Source organism: Hydra vulgaris, chromosome 11, assembly GCF_038396675.1.
Source record: "Hydra vulgaris chromosome 11, alternate assembly HydraT2T_AEP".
In the NCBI taxonomy this organism is placed as follows: Eukaryota; Metazoa; Cnidaria; class Hydrozoa; order Anthoathecata; family Hydridae; genus Hydra; species Hydra vulgaris.
In genome coordinates this window covers 40,507,501-40,534,379 of record NC_088930.1, presented here as the reverse complement: position 1 = coordinate 40,534,379, position 26,879 = coordinate 40,507,501, and the positions used below count along the sequence as shown (strand labels likewise).

The following is a 26,879-nucleotide window of genomic DNA, read 5'->3' as shown; positions in this document are numbered from 1 at the left end:
GGCAACGGATATTGAGAGAGACCTGGGTATTTTCAAATGTAATGATCTAAAATGAAATCAACTCATACAGGTTGCAACACGTAAAGTGAATGTGATACTTGGTCTATTAAAAAAAAAATTAGATCAAGAGATACGAAGCTTTGCAGTAAACTATACACTACGTATGTTAGGCCGCATCTGGAATTCGCTGTTCCGGTATGGTGTCCTTACTTAAAAGGTAACATCAAAGAAATTGAAAAAATTCAGCACAAAGCAACAAAAGTACCTTATGATTTAATAGGATTACCTTATGCTAAAAGGTGTCGGCATCTCAATTTTACTTTGGAAACTCGCAGGCGACGTGGGAACTTGATCCAACAGTTTAAACTAGAAAACAGTTTTAAAATTATCAATTAGCAGAACCCAACACTTCGCAGATCACCATCCACCGTCCTAATGAGTGAATTCACATATAATAAAGCTCGTCATAATTTTTACACAAACCGTATTGTCAATAATTGAAATAACTTGCCGTTAATATGCAAAAAGGCTCCATCATGCGCCTTTCAGCGTACACCGGACAGTGGACAAAGGATAAAAAAGGTGGACAACATGTCCTCCATTTTTATCCTTTGTCCACTGTCCGGCAGGCGAAGCTGGAAGCATTTAAAATGTCCGGTCTACATAAATTATATAGACCAGACATTTTAAATGCCAAGCATTTAAAATGTCCGTAATATTAAAATTTTTTTAGCTTTTAATTTATAACCATGCTTTTTTTTAATGTATACTTCCACATCTAAACTTAGCTATTCTTAAAACTGTATACTTTTTAAAAGATTTTTTAATGTTCTATTCTTTAATTAAAACGTCGAGTTCTACTTTTAACGCATTTGTTCATTTTGTCTTAATGTCCATTCATTTATCAAACAGTTTGAGAAACAAAAAATGGAAACAATAAATGTTAGAACATAATTTCATTCTATTCTAAACTAACTGTTTTTAAACTTTATTTTTTTATTTCAAACCTTATAATTTTTCGAGTTCTGTTGTTTTATAGAACGGCAAAGGAGTTAAAATAGTAACTTTGGCATTTCATACAGTTTATCATCATGAGCCTCACAACTTAATGACCTGCAGACATGGTTTAATGCACATTATATTTGAAGATTCGGAAATTACATAAAATATTGCATGTTCAAAAAAAACAACTGAGGTAATCATAAACCAGCATTTCATATTTCTGTCTTTCCACGGATGCTAGCAATCACGGTTCACAGAAAGTACTTCCGATCGTTATTCAATAGACTTAGACTGGCTGGTATCCAAGCTAAAATTCTCACGTTAGAAAACACACCAAATGAAAACCTCTGAAACTATATCTCAATATATTTTTAAAACATTCGAATCTTATGAGTTGTTTAAGTGTGTTGCTTTTGCTGGAGACAATGCTAATGTAAACTTTGGAAGCATTAATAGAAAAGTAGACAAAAATGTGTTCTCGTATTTGAAAGAAGCTTTAAAAAAAACCGTTAGTAGGTGTTAGATGGCCTGCCCACGTTTTGCACAATTGCATCCAACATGGAGCAGATTTAATAAAGATTGATGTTAAAACTGTTGTCTTGAAAATATCCAATTATTTTGCTATTTACAATTTTAGTACAGACGCTTAAAAAATATTTATGCGACTATATTGACATTAGTTTTCATTAACTACTCCATCACTCTAAAACTAGATGCTTAAGTTTGTTTCCAGCTATTGAAATATTGCTGAGGTTATTTGATGCTTTAAAAATATACTTTCTTTCTGTAGATCAACCACCTGTTATCATAAAAATATATTTTGAGAATGAATTTATAGAAGCTTATCTTTGGTTTTTGCATTCGTTGATGTTTGTATTTCAAGTAAATATTACAGCAATTGAAAGGGAAGGAAAGTCAGTTTCAGAAGTTATGAGCCTTCTTCACTCTACCTTGTTTGTTTTAAAAGGCTGGTTAAATGAAACATTCCTATTGCTTAAAGGTATATTAAAAAAGCATAAAGAAAGTGACAGAGAAGAAGATCATATTTGCTTTATAGCAGAAGTTAAGCTAGTGTATGAAGCATGCATTCTTTATTTAGATAAATGGTTGAAACCTTTTGATGAATTTTAATGCTCTGGTTGGATGTATTTAAATAAAGTAAAAGACAGCACATTTTATGACCTTTAATATGCATTTAATACCTGAAAAAAAAAAGGTTCTTTTTGGATGATGTACAACTGTTTGACCAAATTGCAATCAAAAATCATTTGCACAAGGCTAAAAAGAGCAGTTTTTTGAAATATGCTTGCATAAAAAGTAGGTTTTATTTTTTATTAACTTGTCTAAATGCAAGTTGCTTCTCAGAGAAGCTTAAAATTTGTGAAGTATTCTTCTGTATCTCAGGACACAATGGAAATGTTGAAAGAGTGTTCTCTTTGATTAATGCTCTATGTACAAAGGAAAGGAACAGACTTTTAGTTGACTCTGTATTGGACATCATTTTCACCAAGTATAACTTAAAGAACTTTACTTGTAAACAGTTTTAAAAATATATGATTGCTAACAAAAATCTTCTGCGTAAAGTTGGCTCCTCCGAGAAATATTATTTGACAAAACATGTTATTGTAAATAATTTAATCTATTAAACACTGTATACCTGAACGTTGCATTCTTTTTTTTAAATAAAAAATATTAATTGCAATTTTAATTTGGAGGAAGTTACCAGAGTTAGCAACAATTAGTCAAATAGATGCGTAGCTTGCAAAAAAACATGCTAAAGATAATTTAAAAACTTGTTTCCATTTCCATTTTTTTTATTGTTAAATATCAACTTACAATACCAACAATTTACCAATTATCTTTTTGTACTGTAATATATATTGTTCTTATATAACTTCTTATATATTAATATTTCTATAATTTCTTTTATTTTATCGGATATTATATTAGTTGTTTATTTTATCCGGTGTCAGTACTGTGGCTAGAGGGTCGGAATTTTACACTCCCTCCCCATAATAAAGGTCATTAGCGCCCTAAAATCTTAAAAACCTTCTGTTTAAGGTATAACTAAACTTAAGTACATGCCTGACTGTGAGGGGTCATTGGGTTGCGATTGATCTCCCTTTTTTTAATAAATTCTCATTGTTTCATGCAAGTTTAATAATAAAAATTGAGCAAAAACGATCCCCCTTCCTTATTTTTTTGAAAATGACCCTTCCTTACCTAAAAATTTTTGCATCACAGCCCTGAGGTATGTCCTCCTTTGTCTTCTTTTTGGCTTTTCTATGTCCCCCTTTAGGTGACTGTATCTGGCAACCCTAATTAAAACGTTCTTGATTATTAAATTATTAGATTATTAAATCTATTAAAGTGTCCTTGGTTATACCTCACACGTTTTAATGTAATTTTTTAATTAAAAAACAAAGAATTTTGTTACAAAATATTTTATTTTTTATTAATTTAAATGCGCTTTTACAATATTATGTAACTTTTTTTTTTTGTAACTGTTGTACCCATAAAAAGTTTGAATGCTTGAGTACAGCTAAAAGTATACAAAAAGCAGCGCTACTAAACGCCAGCTGTAAAAAGAGCTTTATCATTTATTGTCATTTATTGTTTTTGTATGACAAATGAAAAAGCTCTTTTTTTAAAACTGTTTTCTTAATTCATGAAATTAAAATCGCGAATTTATTAAATTTGGGGCTCCTCATTTGTTGTGGTAAAGATGATTTACCAAGTAAAATGAAGACTTGGATATAGAACCCCTAATTTAGTTTTGGTAAAGGGTAGCAGAATCTCATAAAAATTTAGTATTTTTTTTTTTAGTGATATTAAATTAAAAATTATTAATTTTAATTTGGAAAACAGACCACCGCAAGGAAGGGCATCTGGACCTAAAATTGCTTTAGCTTTTTCTTGATGTCATAAGTAAGAAAACTTTATGGAAAGCAATCTTAACTCTACGCAAGGAACATTAAACTAGAAGAAAAAAAAGTCATTTAGTCCATAATACCTACACCTTTTTATAATGTTTTCTAATTATATTACATTTTTAAAAAATAACTTTTAAAACATTTTTTGGAGATTATGTTGTTATTAATTAGTGATAATAATCATTAATTAATAACAAAATAATCTCCAAAAAATTAGTTTCATTCATTTCTTGTTTTTATTTTTATTTATTCTTTTTTCATTTTAGGTAGCAAATCTTCCGATTGAGGAGAATTTTAGCTTTAGTTATAAGGTAATTTAAGCTGTGCTAATAATTTAAATTGTTTATGTAGACATAAATAAATAATATTCAAATTGTTTAACTTTTTTAGTGGGATGTTGTGAGTAGAAAAATCAAATTAATAACACAGGCTAAGCTCACTGGATGGCTAACATCTGATAAATGGACAGCAATTGGAGATTATTTAAAATTGTATAAAGGCAGTTTTCCTGTTCCATATGTAAGTTTTAAGTATTATGTTTACACTAGTACCAAGTTTACAAAAATATTTTATTGATAAAATGTTTGTAATTTTGCAAAATTTTGCCAAATATATCATACTTTTTGTCATAAATTATTCAACAGATTTTTAGTTTTTTATAGAAGTCATAACTATATAAAGTTTTGACCTCTCTACCCTTCTTCTTATCTTTCCTTCTTTCTTTTTTTTCCTTTTTTTAAAGTAATTTAATTTATTGAAAAAAATTTGCTTAACCTACCTCTTCCTCTTGTCAACAACTGTCAAAAATTTCCAGGCTCTCTCTCCCCGTATTTTGTTAACATAATTAGTGGACAGATCCTTACTGTTTGCACATTTGTAAGCATGGAGAGGATTCTATATTTTTAGGTGTTTTAGATAGCTTCCAGACATGGAGCAAACTCCAGACATTAATATGTTTACACTTATGTCAAATAAGGATACTTTCTAAAAATTTGCAATGATTGGAGCCTGAGGAAAAAAATGCCTCAAAATTGTTGCCCCACCTGCCTCTTGGGTGACCAACTGTACTCTTTTAGGAGAACATGTCCTATTTTTTTGCCTGTTGTCTTCCGTCCTCCTCTTTGAGCCAAATGTTATTAAATGTCCTCCTTTTACAATATACTTTTACTATCAAGTTTTTAGCTTGATATTATCTTACTTTATTATGTAATTTTTTGTGAATTTTAAACGTAAGATATTCCCCTCATATTCGAATGCAAATAGTTCAAAGTTTTAAAATATAAAATTTTTTGCATAAATATCCTTATTCTCACTTTATTGTTTAAGTATTATGTTTACACTAGTACCAAATTTACAAAAATATTTGATCAATAAAATGCCTAAAATTGATGAAATAATATCTTATAACTTTTCGCTCATTAGTTTTTTTTTAATACAAAATTTTTAGAAATTAATTTGAAGCAAGGTTTAAATGATTAACAAAAGTAGGTGTTTGTTTATGGATAAATTACAACGATGTTATAAGCAATTCAAATCCAGAAGAGGCATTCTGTGTAGTCTGTAATGTGACCTGTAATGTAGTCTGTAATAAAAGGAAAATATCTCTAGACCTTCACTTAAATACAGAAAATCACAAAGAAAAATTTGGGTTTAGTTGAAAATTGTCAGGTTGTCTACAATTTTATGATTTCTCAAAGGAGAAAAATGTATCTGTAGCCAAACTGATGTTATCGTATCACACTGTTTCACACCATTTTAGTTTTCGATCATTAGGCTGTAAAGCAAAGCTAAACTCAGTAATCTTTATAGATTTAGAAATTGCAAGAAGTGTATCTCTGGCTTGTGCTAAATGTGAGGCAATAGTTAAGGGAATATAAGGTTCTCTGACATGGATATTATCAAGAAATATTTGGAAAATGTCAATTTCTTAGGTGTGCAAACTGATTGGAGTAACCATAAAGATGTGAAACTTTTTCCTATTATGATTCCCACTCAAAATGGACTGACCCTATAAATGACAGATTTAAAATCAGTTGTTAATGAAAAATTTAAGACTATTTCAAATATAATGGTACATAATTTAAAAGAATTACATTGCAAAGAAAAGTTCAAGGCTTTTGGAGGGAAATCATAACGTTTTCTCTGGAAATCATAACGTTTATTGTTTACTGCAAAAAGAGTTTAGATTTATCAAAGGAAGCGGATGTTCTGTTCACATGTTTAACAACAGTATTCAGCATGCTGTAGATTCCATGGATATTAACATAGAGCAGGTGCTCTTTAAGATATATCAGTATTTCTTGATTTACACAGTTTGTGTGGAATCTCTGAAAGATTTTTGTACTTTGGTAGAAATTGACTACCGAAAGATTTTATCATTAAGTAAAATTTGTTAGTTATCATTACATCCAGCAATCCATAAAGTTTTGCAAATGTTCCATAAATTACATCCAGCAATCCATAAAGTTTTGCAAATGCTATACATTTCAACAAAACGTTCTTAAGTTAAGAAGTTAAGAAGCAGGTTCTAATTGCATTATAAATTTAATAGAGATTTTGGAAGAAGTATTAGATCAACTAAAAATTTGTATTAAAGCTAATTGGTGTTTGCAAGGTGTGTGCAATCTCCTAAAGAATGAAGAACTTCAACTAAACGAAAAAATAAATTGCAAAAATGATGCTTTTAGTATGTACCAAAATGGTTTGGAGTATTTGAACTCATGGGTGGAGCAGTTCCAACCATTTAAAACATTTTCCTTGTCTAAAAAGGAACTAGTTTAAGAGCAAGTCAACAATACAATTGAGTATTTAAAGGATAAAAATGTTTGCATAGACAAGGGAAAATGTCTTAACTAGTTTGTTAATTGGCAAAAAATTTTCTAAAAACCACTTATCAAAAGAGATTGTTGATATAAACAAAAAATGGTTGCAATATTTCAACACTATAATGGTATCAAACAAGTATTCAGAAATTCTAAAGATATTCTAATATATGTTTGCAATACCAGGTCACAATGCAACCGTTGAAAGAATTGAAGCTTAATGGACGGATGAAAAAAACAGATTGGCGGTGGAGACAATTAAATATATAACTATGTTGAAATTTGATTTAAACTTCAGTGATTGTATTGAATTTTTAAAGTATTTTAAAAATGAGTTTGAAATTTTGAAAAAAGTGTCCATGACTGATAAATATGAATTTAAAAAGTAAAAATTTAAAAATGTTAAATTTCATTATTTTTTTTTAAAAAAAAGCATGAAGTTGATAAAATGTTTAATTTACTATTCTTAACAAAGTTCTTATTCATCAATAAACTTTTAAGTTTCATAGTTTAATCTCTCAGCGTTCAAAAGTTCGTAATCAGTAGCTATTAATGAGCAATATATCCACTGGATGAATTACCTTAGAGCAACCATTTAATATTAGAACTGCTGTTATAAAAATGCCATGTGGATTCTACTACAATGAAGGAATTCTATCAATCTAATAATTATTATTGTGACTAGATAACTTTTATTTATCGATTACTAGTTTTTTCCATGAGCTTTATTGTTTTGAAATTTTCTTTAAGTTCCGTTTAAATTATAACTTTTAGTACTTTAAGTTTTCTGAAAGAAATTGTGTAGCTCTTCAGCTATTAGTACGCAATATATAATATATATATATATATGTGTGTGTGTGTGTGTGTGTGTGTGTGTGTGTGTGTGTGTGTGTGTGTGTGTGTGTGTGTGTGTGTGTGTGTGTGTGTGTGTATATATGTGTGTGTGTATATATATATATATATATATATATATATATATATATATATATATATATATATATATATATATATATATATATATATATATGTATATATATATATATGTATATATATATATATATATAAATATATATATATATATATATATATATATATATATATATATATATATGTATATATATATATATATATATATATATATATACATACATACAACCCTCGGAAGTAGTGTCGGCGTTGGGCAGTGCAGACCTAACAAAGATTGGACCATAAAACATAGAAATGAGGTCGGTTTTTAACCTCAAGCATTTCTAGATTGGCATCTAGAAATGTTTGAGGTTGGCAAAAAATCGCCGAGCTCGTTTCTATGTTTTATGGTCAAACCTTTGTTTTACATTTTTTCTGCCAACCTGATGCTAACTTCACACAGATTAAAGTCAGAAAAATATTGCTGACCTTATCTTCCTATTTCTGAAGGCTGTATATATATATATATGTGTATATATATATATATATATATATATATATATATATATATATATATTATATATATATATATATATATATATATATATATATATATATGTATATGTATATATATATATATATATATATATATATATATATATATATATATATATATATATATAAATATATATATATATATATATATATCTTGCCCCTTTTAATTGCTTTTTAACAATTAAAAATGCAAGATAAAATATGATCTCTTTATTTATTTTTTTTCTTTATCCTTTTTTTATAAAGTATTTTGCATCAAATTCTTTTTTTTTTTTTTCAAAATTTTTTATTTAAACAAACTCTTTTCATTTCTAAATTGTTACATAAAAATTGCCATTATGTCATGTTATTATATATAGAACAGAAATAAAAGCAGCTGTGGTGCAGCAGTAAAGCATTGACTTCAAAATCAAGAAGAAAAAGTTTCATGTTTGATTCTTACTCTGGCTATTTGAACAATATTAGTGAGAAAGGCAGCAGAGTCTTCTTTATTAAATGTTCTTCTGTGTTGTTCTGTGAGAGCGTTTACTTAATAACCTAAAATAAAGAATTAAAAAATACTAGAAATCCAAATCCAAAAAAAAACTAAAATGCTATAATAAACATGGGTATTTTTTTAAAGTATCTGTAGTGCAATGACAAGAAGTTGCATAAGGTTTTCTTTTTGAAAATATTTTTAAAAATATAAATAATTTTTTAATAATTTAATAATTAATTTTAACAGTTCTTTAAATTTTACTTTTTAAAAGGGTTTTCATAATTGGCAATCAGATGAAAAGTTTGGTGAACAACGGTTATGTGGATGCAATCCAGTTTTGATTCAGTTATGTAAAAAAGTACCTGACAAGTAGGTTTCGTTATTTGTTAACTTATTATTTATCAAAATTATATATTTCATAAAAAAAAATTAATGGAAATAGAATTTTGTTTTAATATTTGTTTTCTAAATTTGTTTTGTACGAAAAATTATTGCTTTTATATAAAACTATTTTTTATTTTTTTTATTAGCTTTGTTATTTTCTCAAGGTTAACGCATTTTTATTTTATTGAGCTATAAGTTCTGTAAAAATATTTATTTATTAATATTTAATTGTCTTATAATTTATTTATTAATTTATTGATATTTTATTTATTAATATTTATAATAAATAATAATTTATGCTAATACTAGTTATGTGTTTTATTTACATTTTATTTAAAATTGAAGCACATTTTTGCTATATGTTCTGATTGATTTTTATTAATTTGACCCTTTAATTAATTACTTTTCCTTTAAAGTGGTCTACTCCAATTCAAATGAATCTCTTTACTAATGAATTTATATTAATCAAACAATTACTTTAATTATTTATTAGTCTACTTATATTATAATTTACTTTAAACAAGCGTTAACATAATTGTCAAGATTTGACTCATTTATTCAATATTTCTCCTGTTTTATTATGTTGTTTTAGAAAAAGAATTTTTTGAAAGTAAAAACCATTTTTAACATCACTTTAGTAATTTAGCTACTTATAAATTAACTTAGGTGCCTTAGTAGTTTTAATTTTACTGGTATACTTTCAAATTCACTGGCGCTGCTATAATAGATTATATAATATTTAGTTTTATCTGACAAGTTTGATTGGTTTGTGACAAAAATTTAAACTTAAAAAAATCAAAAATAGTTTTTCTATTAGTTGCCTCTTTCAATGTATTTTAAACAAACTGGGAGAAATTCAATGGAAACAAATAAACTTATCTTTCCATGAATTTATTTAATTTTCATTAAATTTAAAGAGGAAAAATTGAAAAATGATCATAAAATTTTATTTAAAAGGCTTCTGGTTCATAAAAAAAGTACAGCTTTTTTTCTCTTTTTTTTTATCAAAGAATTTTAGTTTCTCTTAGATGTTTTTTGCTTTTGTTGATAAATTTATAATTTTATTTATAATTTTTTTTTTTTATAATTTTATTTATAAATTTATATTTTATTTTATATATATGCAGCGCATTGTGTAACTTAGTAGCTTCATTCATAAACTGCACATTATTTACCTTAAATATTTAAATACATTTATGACTTCCTCAAAGCATTTATTTAATGAAATAGTACTTGAATTTAGTAAATAATTAGTAATTATTACTAAATTCAAGTACAATTAGTATTTCAAAGCATATTCCTAATAAAACATGCTTATTTTAATACTATTTAAAACAAAAATTTAAATACACATTTTAAATAATATTGTATTTAATAAACTGCACAGTAATACATTTGTGGGAATGAGAAAGTCTGGTAACATATCAAAATGTTTCTTTCTGAAGAAATTAATAATTGTATAAAAAATTTTTAACACTTGTTCTGTTCTAACTATAGAGGTTTATGTTTTGCTATACAATAGCATCATAAATTCTTTAAGTTGCAAAACATAAACCGAAGTAAATATTTTCTGTTGGTTGTTATTTATACAAAAATATTCAAAATTTTAATTGTAAACAATTCAAACTAGTTGAATGGTTTATCAAACTCAACAATATGCTTATTTACGCTTATATTTTACTAAAATCTGAGGTATGCTTATAAGCATTATGTTTATAAAAAAAAACTTTATATGCATCTTTTATATATGAAATATGCTTCATACAATTTTTTAGTTAAAAAATTTTAATTAAAATTTTTTAATATCATGAAAGGTGGCATATTCATAAATGCTGTAAAAGTGTGCATGTATTTGTAAAAGTGTGCATGAATTTGTAAAAGTGTGCATGAATTTGTAAAAGTATTTATTATCTTTTTCAAATACTCTGAAAGTATTTGGAAAAGATAATAACAATGGAATTAAAATTTTAAATTACAACAAGTTTTCCAGGAGAGACTAAGACTGCTTTAATTCACATGTATTACTTGATACTTAAACTCTTACTATAACTTGTACAAGAAATTGTTTTTAAATTGTAAATTATTTTTTCGTACCCTTTAATACACAAAATTAATTGCATTTATAATCATTAAAAATTGACTTTAAAACTTTAAAGTTTCTTTTTATATTGGTTTCTTTCTTTCTTCATCAAATTTGCTATTTACATTGAGAAAGTCAACGTTATATTGTTTTTTTTGCTTTTTTTTTGCTATCTTCATCACTCAATGCTATATTGTATTTTTTTTTTGTTTTTGCTTTTTTTTTTGTTTTTGTTTTGGTTAAAACTATTCATACACAATAACTGTGCCTATCGTGTCTGCGTAGACATGGTTATCGTGAAAGAAAAAGGAAAGAGAAGCTTGGTGTTGCTTCTCTTCATCAATGATTTTGTAATTGTTGGTTACTATTTTAAAAAAATCAAATTCATATTATATGAATACCACAACCGGGGTTCCTGGGGCGATTTTCAACTTTAAACAAATGTAGAGCTAAGTGAAAAAGTTATTAATTTGGACAAAAAATGTCAAATCATAAATCTGTGTTTGTACATAACCATTGAGTTTCCATTCCATTCATCAAAGCATTGATTTATATTACTTATAATTTAAAAAACAAATACTTGTCCCAAGTAACCCCACTACAAGGTGTTACTTGAAACAATGACTTAGTTCAAGTTTTTAGTTTTTTTAAAATAGTTAATTGGAATATAATAGAATACATAGTCTTTTACATTAATTACATTCATGTTTTAATGAATTTTAAATTTATTAAGAGAAGCAGTGTTAAAAATATGTCTTTCTCTTTCTTTCTCTCTCTCTCTCTCTCTCTCTCTCTCTCTCTCTCTCTCTCTCTCTCTCTCTTTCTCTCACTCTCTCACTCTCTCTTTTCATTGTATTGTATTAAAGTTTAAATATATATTTTTTATATATTTTTAAATATATAATTAAATATATGCATATATTCATATATGTGTATGATAAATATATATATATATATATATATATATATATATATATAATATCGGAATTAGAAAAAATGAAGTCGACATCAAATTGCCAACCTTAAACTGTTAGAGGTTGGCATCAGGTTGGCAAAAAATATTTGACATAAAGGGTTTACCATAAAACATATAAGAGTATGTCCTATATGTCCTAGCCTCTCTATCTCCATCTAATGCACAATAAAATCTTTCAGTCACAGTTGTTAGCAAGTCAGTCGTAGAGTGAGAGAATCAAAAACGGTATTGGTTGTCTGACAGTAAGTTATTTGACTCAAGATGGGATGTGAGAAATTTGTTTATCAAAAACTCAAAGACCTGCTAATAAAAGAAAGAAGACTAAACAGACAATAATTGGAGGGGTCAGAATGTTCACGGGAGTTTTTGAAAATTGGAACAACAGATGCATTTTCCAGCAGGTAAGAAAACAAGACTCAGTCAAGCACTTATTAAATAGTTTAGAGAGAATAGAAGAGAGTTCTGGAGAACAATTTTGTAAGACTATGACAGGAATGTTGTCTGAACCACAAGCCGTAGAAGAATTTAATTGAGATATAACTTTAGCAACGGAAGCTGGAGTGATTTGAATGTCTAACAATGGGTTAACCTGTTTAATTGGAATGGAAGAAGAGAATGGCCATAAGATTCGAGAGTCAAATTGGAAGAAAAGTTCTTTGCAAATAGTTCTGCCTTATCCTTGGGAGAGGAAATAAGATCAGTCCCATGAATGAGAGATGGAATGTTAGACCTTCCTTTGTTATTGACGCTGTAAAAGATTTTTCAAAAGACTTTAGAGCCTAACTTTTGAGATAAGATACAAGATTTAGTGAACTGGGAATAATGGAGCTTAGCATCTGACAGCACTTTTTACATCGATTTATTGCAATAATAAATAGCTGTTTGTTCTCGAATGAGTTGTTCTTTTGAAAAAGATAAAAATGGTTATGATTAGATATAGCAGCTGCACAAAAGGGTGAAAACCATGGTGTAGAATGAGGCTTGACTTGGAACCAACAAGAAGGAATAAAAGCTTCCATTCCTGCTTGAATCCAGGAGGTTATGTAGGAGGCGCATTTTTCAGCTGAAAGGTAAAAGACATCAACCCAAGGACCGTCACAAAGAAAATCACAAAAAAAATCCCAGTCAGCTTTGGGTAGTAGTAAGTAGTGCAATGATAGTGTGAGTTCGAAAAGAAGTTGCAAGACAAAAGATATAAAGAGATCATAGCATGGTCAGAACCACAAGAAAAAGAATCAGAACCAAGAGAAAAAAAAGAAATTGAACACAAGCTAGGATCAGAGACCAGACATAAATCAAGGAGTGAAGGTAAATGATTAGGGTTTTCAGGAAAACACAAAGTTAACTATCTGAGTAAGAATGCGATAGTGATGTAGTGAAAAAATGCGGTAGTGGTGTAGTGGTAAATCGCTCGATTCATAAGCAAGAGGTTTGGAGTTCGATTCCAACCACATCCCTGGTAGTACTGTGCTCAACTTGTTTCTCTGCGCAGCGGCCTTGTTCATCAAGGTTCGTGTTTTGGAGTTATAGAATTGATAGAGGGTTATAATCACAAGTAGCCAATTCATCTGTAGGTATCTTTATCGGCCTTCGGAAGCTGAATTACAAAAAAAAAAAAGAGAGATTTAGAAATGCAGAAGTTATAGACTTTAGTGCCAGCAGGCTCAGTGGAATTAAAGCCAAGAGAGAGGGCATAGTCAATTTGATCAGAAATTACACCTAAAAGAGTGCAGTCTTGGGAAGGAGAATGATAAAGAACAAAGAGAAAGGTGATAGAATAAAGAGATGCTAAGTGGAAGCACATGAAAGAAGGTCAAAGGGTTCAAACCTGATTTCATGACAAATAGGTGAATTGATGCATATGTATACTCCCAAGCCAAGCATTTTACTATTGGAGTATTTGCATATCAAAGGGTAGTACCCATCAACACTGAGATCAGAAGAAGGAATAGCAGAATTTAAATTAGTCTCACTAAGAGCAACAAGTCTAGTGAATTTTGTAAAAGGTAAGGTTCAACTGATCGAAGGTTGCTTCGCAGACCATGAATATTAGTAAAAGATATATAAAAAAAAGTAGGTGTTGAGGATGGTTTTTTATGTTTAATATTTTAGGTTACTTTTGGCATGTTTTAAGTTTAAAGAGAACTTGACTTATTCATAGATAGAGCACGGCCTCTTGAGCAATGAGCTATGCATTTTTCTCAGTCCTGTTAGTTAACCCCAAGTTGTAACAATGGGCTCCTTATGTGACCTCAACAATGCACAGCAAAAGCATGAACAGGGACACCATCCATGCGCAACATGGCACTGTTAACACTCTTATAATTTGCAGCTGTTGATGGAATCAGCCTCTCCGAGAGATACCGAAGAATTCAAAAAACCTTACTACCAGCTGGCCTCAGAACCATTAAACTAAGTTTTAGAGCTGTACCCTCATTAATAAATAACAGGAAGAGTTGCATAGCCACTATCAAGGTGGCACAAGCAAAAATCTATTAGTAGAGTCTAGAAGATCCAGCATTCATCATCCTAAGCAGGAAACAATGTAAACATCTACGCCAGCCTAATAGATGAGGAAGGGGTTTAAGGCTGGTCAACAGAATTATTCTGCTTACCCCTAAAGTCTTTGCCTAGGAGGCCTCCTACAAGACAGTAGCTGGATGCAGTTAACATCTCCCCAAGATGAGTATTTTTATCAAGACACCATCTCTGTCCTTTACTCAAATAAGAGCCCCAAGGCAGGGGAATTTTAGCTGTATGCAGTATATATATATGTATGTATGCATATATATATATATATATATATATATATATATATATGTATGTATATATATATATATATATATATATATATATATATATATATATATATATATATTATATATATATATATATATATATATTAGAGATGTACCTTAATATATATATATATATATATATATATATATATATAATATATATATATATATATATATATATATTAGGGTACATCCCTAATTCCATAATTCCGGCCGGAATTTGTGTCTTTTAGATCAATTCACTTATAGCTGGAATTAAAAACATTTTTTTTTTTATGACATGTGACACAGGCTGTGTAAATAATTCAAAAAATCATTATCCAACAGAGGAATGAAGAACTATAGGTAAATCTAGGTAAAAAATACAAATGTAATTTTTGCAAATGTATTTGCAATACTACTATTTCTGCAAATAAAATTACATTTGTATTATTTACCCAGGTTTACCTATAGTTCTTTATTGGTCTGTAGGATAGTGATTGTTTGATTTATCTACACAGCCTTTGTCACATATCATAAAAAAAAAGTAAAAAAAAATTTTCAATTCCAACCAGAAGCAAATATATATATATATATATATATATATATATATATATATATATATATATATATATATATATATATATATATATATATATATATATATATATATATATGTATATATATATATATATGTGTATATATATATATATATATGTATATATATATATATATATATATATATATATATATATATATATATATATATATATATGTATATATATATATATATATGTATATATATATATATATATGTATATATATATGTATATATATATATATATATGTATATATATATATATATGTATATATATATATATATATATATGTATATATATATATATATATATATATATATTTACATATATATATATGAGCCCATGAGATGCATAGTGGTATAAGTCACTTTTTTCAATATTTTGAGTCATTGCCACCAATGGTTAATATTTTGTTTATTCTATTACATAGCAGAGTGGTATAAGTCTAATGATATCAATAATGATGCTATTTTTATTTACTTCCTCTAAAGCAGTTTGATGATTTATGATATGATGTCTACTAAATGCCTCTGTATCTCAAAACTAGATATGAGTGATTTATACCACTATGCATCTCAGGGGCTCATATATACATACATATAATGGAAAAAGGTATGCCAAGCAAAAAAAACACTAATTGAATTTTTGATATTTGGAAAAAGATTTATTTCTTTAAAATAAATATATTATATATAAAGGCCTCTCGTGCTTTATTATCATATAAATGATAATAAAGCACTAGAGGCCCTTCACTATTTTCATCAGTAGTGCTATGTTTAATGCTTTTGTCAAGATTTTTATAATTGTAGAAAGTTAGATAATAGTAATATTTAATTGCTATATTGTAACTATGAGTTACCATTATAACATTTTTTTAAAAGGAAGTCTCAATTAAATGTGTCATGTTTTTGTTTATGTAAATGACTTTCATATGACAACAAATATTTTTTACTTTTTAATTCAAAGAAAACAAATAGTTGGAAAAAAGGTTCTATAGTTTTATTGTGCTATCTCTGGCATTCAAATACATGATTGTCAAATTGGTCTGTAGATTTTCCTGTTCTGCAACTGGAAATATGGCTATTAGTATGGTTTCTTAAATTGTTTGTTTTTCCAGTGTAAGTTGATTTACCATAATCACGATAATCACTTTAAATAATAAATAACATTTTTGCTATTACAAGTAATGTGGTTTTTAATATTCCAAATAGTTCCATTGGACGTCTCAAACTTATCAACTTCTTATAATATAATTGGCAAATTTTATAACGAATATCTTTACATTTGAATAAAGCCGTTTTTTTGATAGATGAAATAGAATAAAATTGTGAAGAAGTTAGTTGTCTAAGTAAGTTTGGTGGTTGTTTGTAGGCTATTACTGGATGAATATTTGAAAAAACCTCCTTTACCCTTGCATTAGTAGATAGACTTAGTAAAAGGTTAGTTTCTGTTAAAATAGGCTGGCAATTTAAATTGCTATAAAATGTAGTAACCAAAGGAAAAACTTCTTTGGATTTATTTAAAGGTGCTGGTCCTTGTAATTTGGCATTATGAAATGCTTTTTCTTTAATATTATCTGGGTAAAGACATTCTTTTAACCATAATTTTAAGTCCGTTAAGTGTAGTTTTTCTGTAGCATAATCCGAGGTAAAAACAATTATTCTTTTAGCAAGATTATATGGGATATTCTTTTTTATGTGGAAAGGACGAAAAGTATTGTAATTTAAATAGTAGTGGGTGTTTGTTTCTTTGTAAAGTATATCTGTTTTGATATGTTTGTTATTTTTAAGAATAACCAATACATCTAAAAAGTTAATGACATTGTAGGTATTTCCGTTTTTATTGTATTGTATACCTAAATCAACCATAAAACTAATTGAATTATGTAATATTTCTAGAGAACTTTTAAACTTGGCGATGTCTAGATTTTTTGGCCATATGTTGAAACCATCATCAACATATCTAAAATAAAACTGTTCAATATTTTTAACTTCTTCTTTTGAAAAGAATTTAGGTAAGATTTTTGGAAAAAGCATAGTTTCTTTTAAAAATCCAATTGTAAGACATGCATAGTCTGGGGCAAAATCTGTACCCATGGCTGTACCTGTAATCTGGTGGTATACTTAGTTTATCAAAAATAAAATTATTGTTTTCTAAAATGAAAGATGCCGATTCTAAGAGGAAGTCGCGGGTGAATTGATCTGCTATTAAGTCTTTCTGTTCAATCCAGAATTGTAATGCTTTAAGACCTAGATTATGTGGAATACTTGTGTATAGATTGACAATGTCACATGTTAGTATTACACTGTCTGAATCAATATTTCTAGGGATTTTTCTTAAGAAATCCCAATCATCTTTTATATAAGTCTTTTGTTTTTTACAATCAGAGATAATATTATGTGAAGAAATTGGCTTAAGTGTGATGTTGGTGAGTCTATTCCAGCAATAATAGGTCGAGCTTTTAAATCTTTTGGAGGTTTCATTTCTATAAATGGAGAACTAGATTCTTGAACCTTTTTAATTATTTCATTGCATTTATGAATTTTTGGAATAACGTAAAAAGTACTAGATTTCCATTCAAAATTTGTAATGAAGTCTATTTCGTTTTGTGTTAGACATTTATGTTTAGCAATCATTTTTGAAAGATTTTTGAAAACTCTTCTATCTGAGTCAAAATTTGTTTTTTCATAAGTAGTTAAAGATGATAAATGATCTTAGTTAACAAGTTTATCTTTATAGTATGTTGAGTCCATTACAATTAGAGTGTTACCTTTATCTGCTTTTTTGATAACAATATCTTTTATTTCTTTAAGTTCTTTAAGGGCTATCCTTTCCTGCAATGAATCAACTGATTGAATTTTGACAAGATTCACTTGCTCAATTTTTAATATTATTTCATTGAGTTCGGATATATTTGTTTTAACATTATACTTAGATTTCTTTTTTACTATACTAATATCATTATTTTGTAGTTTGTAGAATTTATCTTTTAATCTAAGAATTTTTTGAAGATACTTTTAAAAGTTTTGTATAAGTATATGTATATATATATGTATATATATATATATATATATATATATATATATACATATATATACATATATATATATATATATATATATATATATATATATATATATATATATATATATATATATATATATATATATATATATATATATATATATATATATATATATATATATATATACAGGGGCGTTACGTGAAAAAATTCCAGGGGGGGGATGAGGAAGAGACCTTGTTTTTCCCAACTGCTTAACATAGTTTTCACAACTGTTTTTTATAATTCAAGAATTCAAGAAATCAATTTCTGTCCTATTTACAAAATCTACTGATTGTTATACTACACTGCACTCACTCTCATGAATTGCCAATTATCAGTATTTATTAACTTCTATTACCAAAACATAGTTTCCTTTACATATATACAAAGTATTCAATTCAAAAAACGTCTAAAAGTTTTACCCATTCATAGTGAAATTGTATTAATCCAAAAAAATATTACAATTTACAAATCCAATAAACTTTACAAACCATTCTGGCAGCATATATAGCAGTTTAAAATTTAACGGAAATGAGTTAGTACAAAGGAATATGGAAAATATTATTTTATTACAAAACTTATACGCACAATATTTTATCATCAGCCTATCATTTTTTGTCTACTGTTTGATTTTAATATGACGTTTCTTCAACTGAACCCATCGTTTAACAAGATGTTCGGGGTTAACTCCTTTACAAAGTTCTTTTTCACACTTCAGTAGCATGAGACTATCCAATCTCTTGTCACTCATTGTTGTTCTCAGATGTGATTTTACAATCTTGAGTTGACTGAAAGAACGCTCATTTGATGCTACACCATAAGCCGCTGTGATTACAAATATGCATAGTTTATGGGCTTGTTTCAGTATATCCTTTAACTTCACAACATGGTACAAAATGTCTTGCAGCGTCTTGGCTGGTGTTCTTGATGAGTTAAAATCTCCATCACCTACTTCTAAACAGATATCTATCAAAATTTCCATCTGGCCTTTCAGCACATGAACATCTGGAATATGATCCTTGTATCCAGGAGGAAAAAGTTTGCTTGCTTTTGTTAAGTTTTCAATACTCAAATTATCCTTATTTAACAGAAAACTAAAAATTTTGGTGATAGGGGCAAATATTTCCTTTAATGCTGCCGAGTTTTCGGTTAAACCTATGGCTAGAGAGTCAATGACCTCTTTGAATTCTTTCCGGTAAAAAGCTTTCATCTCCATTGCTATTAATCTATGGTGTCGTTTGTAATCGTTTTCTGCATCAATGTGTAATTTTCTAGAAAATATTACTGCACTTTCAATCAAATTGTTCATAGCATCTGTATCGTTACTGATATTTTGTATGTTCTTGGCAGTACTTTCAATTACATTAATACTGTCAATGACATTGAAGTTTAGACTTTCTAAGATTTCAGTTAATATTTTTATCTTCTCAATGATATTCTTCATGAAGAAAAGAATAATGAAATCAAAAGTTGTTACTTTTTTCAAAAGTCCCATTGCCTTAGTTCTCGTGTTAGTATCAAATATCTTATTATTTGAGATGCTCTGAAGAAGATCAATAACCTTCTCCAAACACTGATTTAAAGCCTTAACAGATTTTGCTCGTGCGGTCTGTCTTGTTCTAGATAGGTTTTCAAGCTGTATTGCAATGTCAATGTCTTCAAGTTTTTCTTTTAAATGACTAAATCTTTTTGTGCTTGATGTGAAGAAAACATGCAATTGTTCGAGGACATTAAACAATTTTCGTATTAAAGCATTAACATGACAGGCATGTTCAAGAGCAGTGTTTGTTCTGTGGTCTTGACAAGGTATGTAAGGTACATTATGGCCAACTTCTTCTGTTATATACTTCTGTATTCCTTTAAATTGTCCAGACATTGAACTCGCGTAGTCATAAGACTAAAAAGCCATCTTTGATGTGTCAATGCCTTCTTTATGTAAAGAAGATAAAATTAGCTCAGCCATTTCTTTTCCAGTTTTATCAGTGCATTCAACGGATTTCAAAAGCCTTTCCCGAATCTCACCGTTTTCACTGGCTGTTCTCACAACTATACTCATTATGTCCTTATGTGACATATTGGGAGTAGTGTCAGCCATTACGGAAAAAAAATTGGAGCTGTTAATTTCATCAATGATCTTACTCTTTAATTCAGTTGCAACTAAACTAATCATTTCATTTTGAGACGATGGACTCGTGTATGTAACTCTATATGGACGAAGGGCTCTATCTTCAATCCAGGCTTTTAGTGTGGGATTGTGGCAAGAGATAAGATTAACAACTGCAACAAAGTTACCTTGATTAGCACTTTCCGATTCTCTAAACGCTAGCCCTTGGCTTCCCAAAGTCTTGCATGTATCAATAAGAATTTTGACAGTTTTTCTATTCTGCATCTCTATTTTTTGCTCTTCTATTAGAGCAATTCTATTGGATTTATCAATAAGGTGATCTATATGCCCTTTTTTCATAAGAAAGTGACAATATTCACTTAATGCAACTTTATGTGCATGAGAGGTAAAGTGCGCCTGAAGCTTTCCAAGTTTGTCTTTCCCATAGCTTTTCATCTTAGCCCAAGATTTCACCCCAACATTTATCCAAGCATCTTCAGTTTTTCCCTTCTTTCCAACACCCTTGGGAAATAGGCGGCAGATAAAACAAAATGTGGCATCCTTCTCAGTGCTGTATTCTAAATGTTCAAACTCTTTGTACCACTGGCGATTAAATCTATTTTTACGGTCACTTGGGAAACTAGCAAGTTTTGGTTGGTGTGGCCCTAAATGGATTAAATACAGTTTTTGATTATCCGTAATTGTATGTGGACGTAAACCTGGGTCATGGCTTATCAATGCTGATGAATCTGATTTATCAATTATAATATTTTGAGCTTTGGTATCGAGTTTTTTTATAAAAGCGTTTCCCATTTTCAAAACATTTTTTGACATTTCCACCACAGAACTTGTTGCATTCACAATTTCAATTGCAGCGAATTTTTCATTTACTAATTCTTCTTTACAATATTTTTTATAAATGTCATTACAATCTTTAAGATTATCTATTAAAACACCCAAATTCCCCATGAGCGAAGTCCAATTTGTTGTTTCACTGCTTACTTCAGTAGTATCCAAGTTAATAATATTTGTGTCATCCTTTTTATCTCGGTCATGAAACTGGGTTAAATGATCTGATTTAGAATTTAATTCTGTAAATTTCTCTGCTTGTTCCTGGACTACAGCATAACCCAGGTTTTCCCCTTTTGCATCATTATCTTGAATTTTTGAACTTGCAATCTCTTCAAATTTTTTATTAAAAGATGTTGTTTCTTCTTCTATGGATATACCACATGTTGAAGTCGATGTTTCAATTATTATCAACTCTAACTTTGTATGTTCACTACTTTGTATTTCATCATCCACTTCGACATCAATACCAGCATTCTGAAGTTCCATTTTTTGTTTTTTTGAAGCTAAGGAAGCTACAAAAGGATTCTCTGGGGCTCCCACTGTTTGTATACGAACCTTTCTACCACCATGAACGGATCTTTCATGACTGGTTTTATAGTCGTTATTAAATACTGCTTTGCATACGCAACATTGTAATTTATATCTTTTGCTATTCATATTTAGTGCTGGAAAACAAACGCAGATAATTTACTGTAATTTTTAAATGATTCAATGTTTATAAAAGTTATTGCTCCTAATAAATGTGATAAGATATAAAAGTCTTAAAATAATAGATTAAAACTAATAATCCTATTATATATTCTAATTAGGCCTATTACTCCTACAAACCTAATTCTGATCCTACTTTAGCATTTATTTCATTATACTTTCTGATAAAAAGCTTTATATAAAATTATTATATTAAAAAATGAATCATATCATTTTAAATGCTATCATATCTTTTATACAAAGACAGAAATGTTAAAATCAATTCATGAAAATAAATATTCACGTTTCAAAGTAGAAAGTATGAAAAAAATGAATAACTGCTTTTAGTCAAACATAAAATTGCAGCTGCTATTTTTTTTGCATAAACTTGCTGCTGCCAATTTTATTGTTGATAACAAAAAAAAGTTGCGCGAAAAAAAACAACAACGTGGAAATCAAAAGGGCATTCCGTTATGACTTCGCATTTTATTTCGTCTTGTGGAAAACAGCCTTAGGCCATTTAATAAACGTAAAGTTTATTTGTCCAAGTCAAAAAAAAAAGAAGTCTTTGATGGATTTTCGCAAACATTTTAATTTTATTTAACTGGAAAATATTTTTTGATTTTATCACCGATTTCCCAACTGTCCCAACTGGTGGCAAGAAAATTCCTAACTTTTCTCTTTTCAAGATTCTGGGAGGGGGAGACTCCCCCCTATAATAATGAAAAATAAAATATTTTTTTTGTAGGATTTTTTTTTTTTTTTTTAAATCTATTAATTTAATTTATTAACTCTTTTGTTTTTAACCCTAGTTAGGTTCTTTTCTTATACCTTGAAAAACTTTAACAAAACAAAGCTTTTAAGTTTTCAACAATTTTTTTAGTTAAAGAAATTTATTTTAAATAATTTTATTTTTCATTATTAGAATTATTTTAATCTTTACTTAATAATTATTATAATTTTATAATTTCTAGTAATACTAATTTTATAATTTTAGCTTTCCTGTAACAAATGAGATGGTTTCTCAATTCTTGGATGGTTTCACACTTGAAGAAACCATTGAAAAAAAGCAATTGTTCATAGTGAACTTGGCGATTCTAGAAAATTTAATTTTGGAAAATGGAAGAACGGTTTGTTATATTTTTGAAGTTAAATTTAAAATAAGTTTTATGTAATAATAGATTTATACAGCATTTCAACATTTGATATGTTCAGGCAGAAGTCATTGTGTTGCTAAAATTTGAAGTTGACACCTTTGATGCTGACTGATATTACATGATGATGTAAGATGGGGCAAGAATGATGAAACAAGATGAAGGATCATAAAACTTGGATGAATGATTAAAGGGTGATAAAACAGGATAAGGATGATGAAACAGGTTTGGATGAAGTTGATGAAGCATGATGATGTGGTACTTAAAATGTTTAAGTATTTTATAATTTTGATTTATTTTGCTCACGTGGAATCAAGTGGAAATAATGGATGCTTTAAAACTCAACAAATTTTGTTGATTGAAACTTAATGTGTTTGTGTAAATGTGTCACCAGAGATAAAAAGTTATTTTTTTTGTAGTTTATTTTTTTTTAATTCTTGAAATTTGTTGCTGCAAATATTTAACTTTTTGCCTAACTCACTTAACTTACTTGACTGTGTCTAATGGTTGAAGTATATATAATAAATTAGTTGATTAACATTCCAGTCTGATTTTATAGTTAATGCATATATCTGCAATATAATTTTATTTTAGCATTTATTGCAGAAAAAAGACCTTTTATGACTAAAAATAAATTGTATTTTTTTGATAATAATTCCCAAAAAAATCTTGAATAATAATTTTAATAATTTATAAAATGAATGTTATTTTCAAATATTTTATATAATTTTGCTTCTTTTGAGACCCAACATGACATACTATTAAAAAACTTTTTTTTTGATAATATTAAGGACCCGCTAAGTGTTCAAGAGTCTTGTGCTCCCCCTAAATCCAAAAAAATTTAATCAAGTTGCTTGTGAGAACCAAGAATAGAAAGTTTTAAGAATATGAACAGATCTTTTTTAGAATATAAGTGGCGGCTGGGACACCCTAATATATATATATATATATATATATATATATATATATATATATATATATATATATATATATATATATATATATAAATTTTTTTAATAAAATTATTATTTATGAAACCAGCATTTTTTTCTGCTTTTTTTGAGTCCAAGGTTGATATGGTTTAGAAAAATATATATATATTATATATATATATATATTATATATATATATATATATATATATATATATATATATATATATATATATATATATATATATTTATATTTATTTATTTATTTATTTATATATATATATATATATATATATATATATATATATATATATATATATGCAGTAGTGGTGTTGTGGAAGAGCGTTCGCTTTATAAGCGAGAGGTTCCGAGTTCGATCCCCACCACGTCCCTGGTAGTACCGCGCTCAACTTCTTTCTCCGCGCAGCAGCCTTGTTCGTCAAGGTTCGTGTTTTGGATTCATAGAGTTGACAGAGGGTTATAACCACAATTAAGTAGCCTCCTCATCTGTAGTGGCCTTATTGGCCTTGGGGAGGTGAACTAACAAAAAAAAATATATATATATATATATGCATATATATATGCATACATATATATATGTATATAACTATATGTAAGATATATACTATTTTGAAAAAATTATAGACTGTCTAAACATGTTTTGAATTATTTTTTTAAAAATGTATTTTAGTTTTTGGAGGCGGCTTGTAAATGTTGGTACTATAAAATTTTAATAAATACTAAAAAGTCATTTTAATAATAAACTTTAAGTTTTTCATTATATTTTTTATTTATTATTTTAATTAAAAACTCCATATATCGTTATTAATTTCAACTCAGGTTTGTGCACCTATGGCACTTTTTTATGCAAACAAGAATGGTACTTTGCTTCCTGTTGCTATTCAGTTATTTCAGAAACCTTCTGAAGAAAATCCAGTAAACATTTTTTATATATAGATTTTGTTTCTCATTTATTTATTTTGTACTTATTGCTTTAATGCTTTGATTCACCACACGCACATGCACACACAGTTTCACACAGACACACGCACACACTCACACACACATGCACACACTCACACACATGCCTCATTATATTTATTAAACAAGGTAAAATTATTTATAGATTTAATCATTAAGTATATTAATACGATTTACGTAGCAATAAATATAAAAAGAGATAATGTATTATTTCTAAACAGTAAAATGTTTTAGATTTTAAGTAAGACAATAAATTAAATAAAGATATACAAAGTATATTTTTCTCAAATGTTTTGTGATACAAGTTCTTATTGCAATTATATAGATTAATGAACTTTTTTACCAGTTCCATCTAACATGCTGTTATTAATTAAAAATTGCATTACTGAATAAAATACTTTTCATATTTCAAATATTCTTTTTTTATATAGAAAAATTTTTCTATAGCAAAAATTGTTTCTTATATTCGACAAGTTCAGCCAATATTTTTTTATGTAAAAAATTTATTTTGAAGTTGAAAAAGATTTTTGATTCATTCATTTGACTAAACAAGCCAAATGAATGAGCCAGCTGTTTTATGTAATAATATAAAGTATGTATTAAAATAAAATATAAAGCATTAAAAGATAATAACTTCTATTTTTATCAGATATATTAAATTATTCAATATATTAATAATAAAACAATTTTAAAATTATTTGACTAAAATAGAAAAGTTATTTTTTTTTGGTATGCATTTATTCTTTTGTTTTAGTCAAAAAAATTTAGGCCAAACATTTTTTTAAATCATTTTCTTTAATATGAATACAGCATGTTTCGGAGGTTTGGAATCCCTTTAATAAATTTAAAACTTTCAATTTTCAAACCAAAATTTGACTGACTTCGTAACTCACATAATTAATTTATTAAATTTTAAACCAAAATAAAATTAATGCAGATCAAGTGGTTAGGTTTTAAAGTATTTTACTTTTTATTTTTAGACTATTTTTTTTTACATTATTTTTTTGCATTAATTGTGATGCCTAATTTAGATATTTTTACCAAGTGATCCTCAATATACATGGCTTCTTGCAAAGATGTATTTTAACAATGCTGATTGCTCTCTGCATCAATCCTGCACTCATCTAGGTAAATCTTTCTAATTTAAGAGTGTGCAAAATATATACTCAAACTATACAGTATTGCAGTAAGTATGCAGAGATAACATATATATATATATATATATATATATATATATATATATATATATATATATATATATATATATATATATAGAGAGAGAGAGAGAGAGAGGAGAGAGAGAGAGAGAGAGAGAGAGAGAGAGAGAGAGAGTGAGAGAGAGGTTTTTATAGTTTTGCAAATCTCATACACAGAAGAAGATTTTATATGAAAAGCCTTCTGTGTTAGAGAAAAAATAAAATATTTGTTAAAATTTATCTCATAAAAATATTTTACTCATCTTAGTTTGAATAGTTTTTCTTTTTTTTGACTGGAACTTTTACTCATATATATATATATATATATATATATATATATATATATATATATATATATATATATATATATATATATATATATATATATTTATATAATT

General features: G+C 27.6%; 1 protein-coding gene across 2 annotated transcripts in view; it reads left to right on the top strand.

Moving 5' to 3' along the window:
- The window catches only part of LOC100213618 (polyunsaturated fatty acid 5-lipoxygenase), an 89,592-nt gene that overhangs the window by 44,543 nt on the left and 18,170 nt on the right, over nucleotides 1–26,879 (top strand). For both annotated transcript variants that reach the window (XM_065811080.1, XM_065811081.1), the window contains exons 3-8: nucleotides 4,202–4,246; nucleotides 4,326–4,454; nucleotides 8,968–9,065; nucleotides 23,217–23,349; nucleotides 25,145–25,240; nucleotides 26,317–26,413. In XM_065811080.1, the coding sequence (XP_065667152.1) occupies nucleotides 4,202–4,246; nucleotides 4,326–4,454; nucleotides 8,968–9,065; nucleotides 23,217–23,349; nucleotides 25,145–25,240; nucleotides 26,317–26,413 (598 nt within the window). The remainder of the gene's footprint in view (nucleotides 1–4,201; nucleotides 4,247–4,325; nucleotides 4,455–8,967; nucleotides 9,066–23,216; nucleotides 23,350–25,144; nucleotides 25,241–26,316; nucleotides 26,414–26,879) is intronic.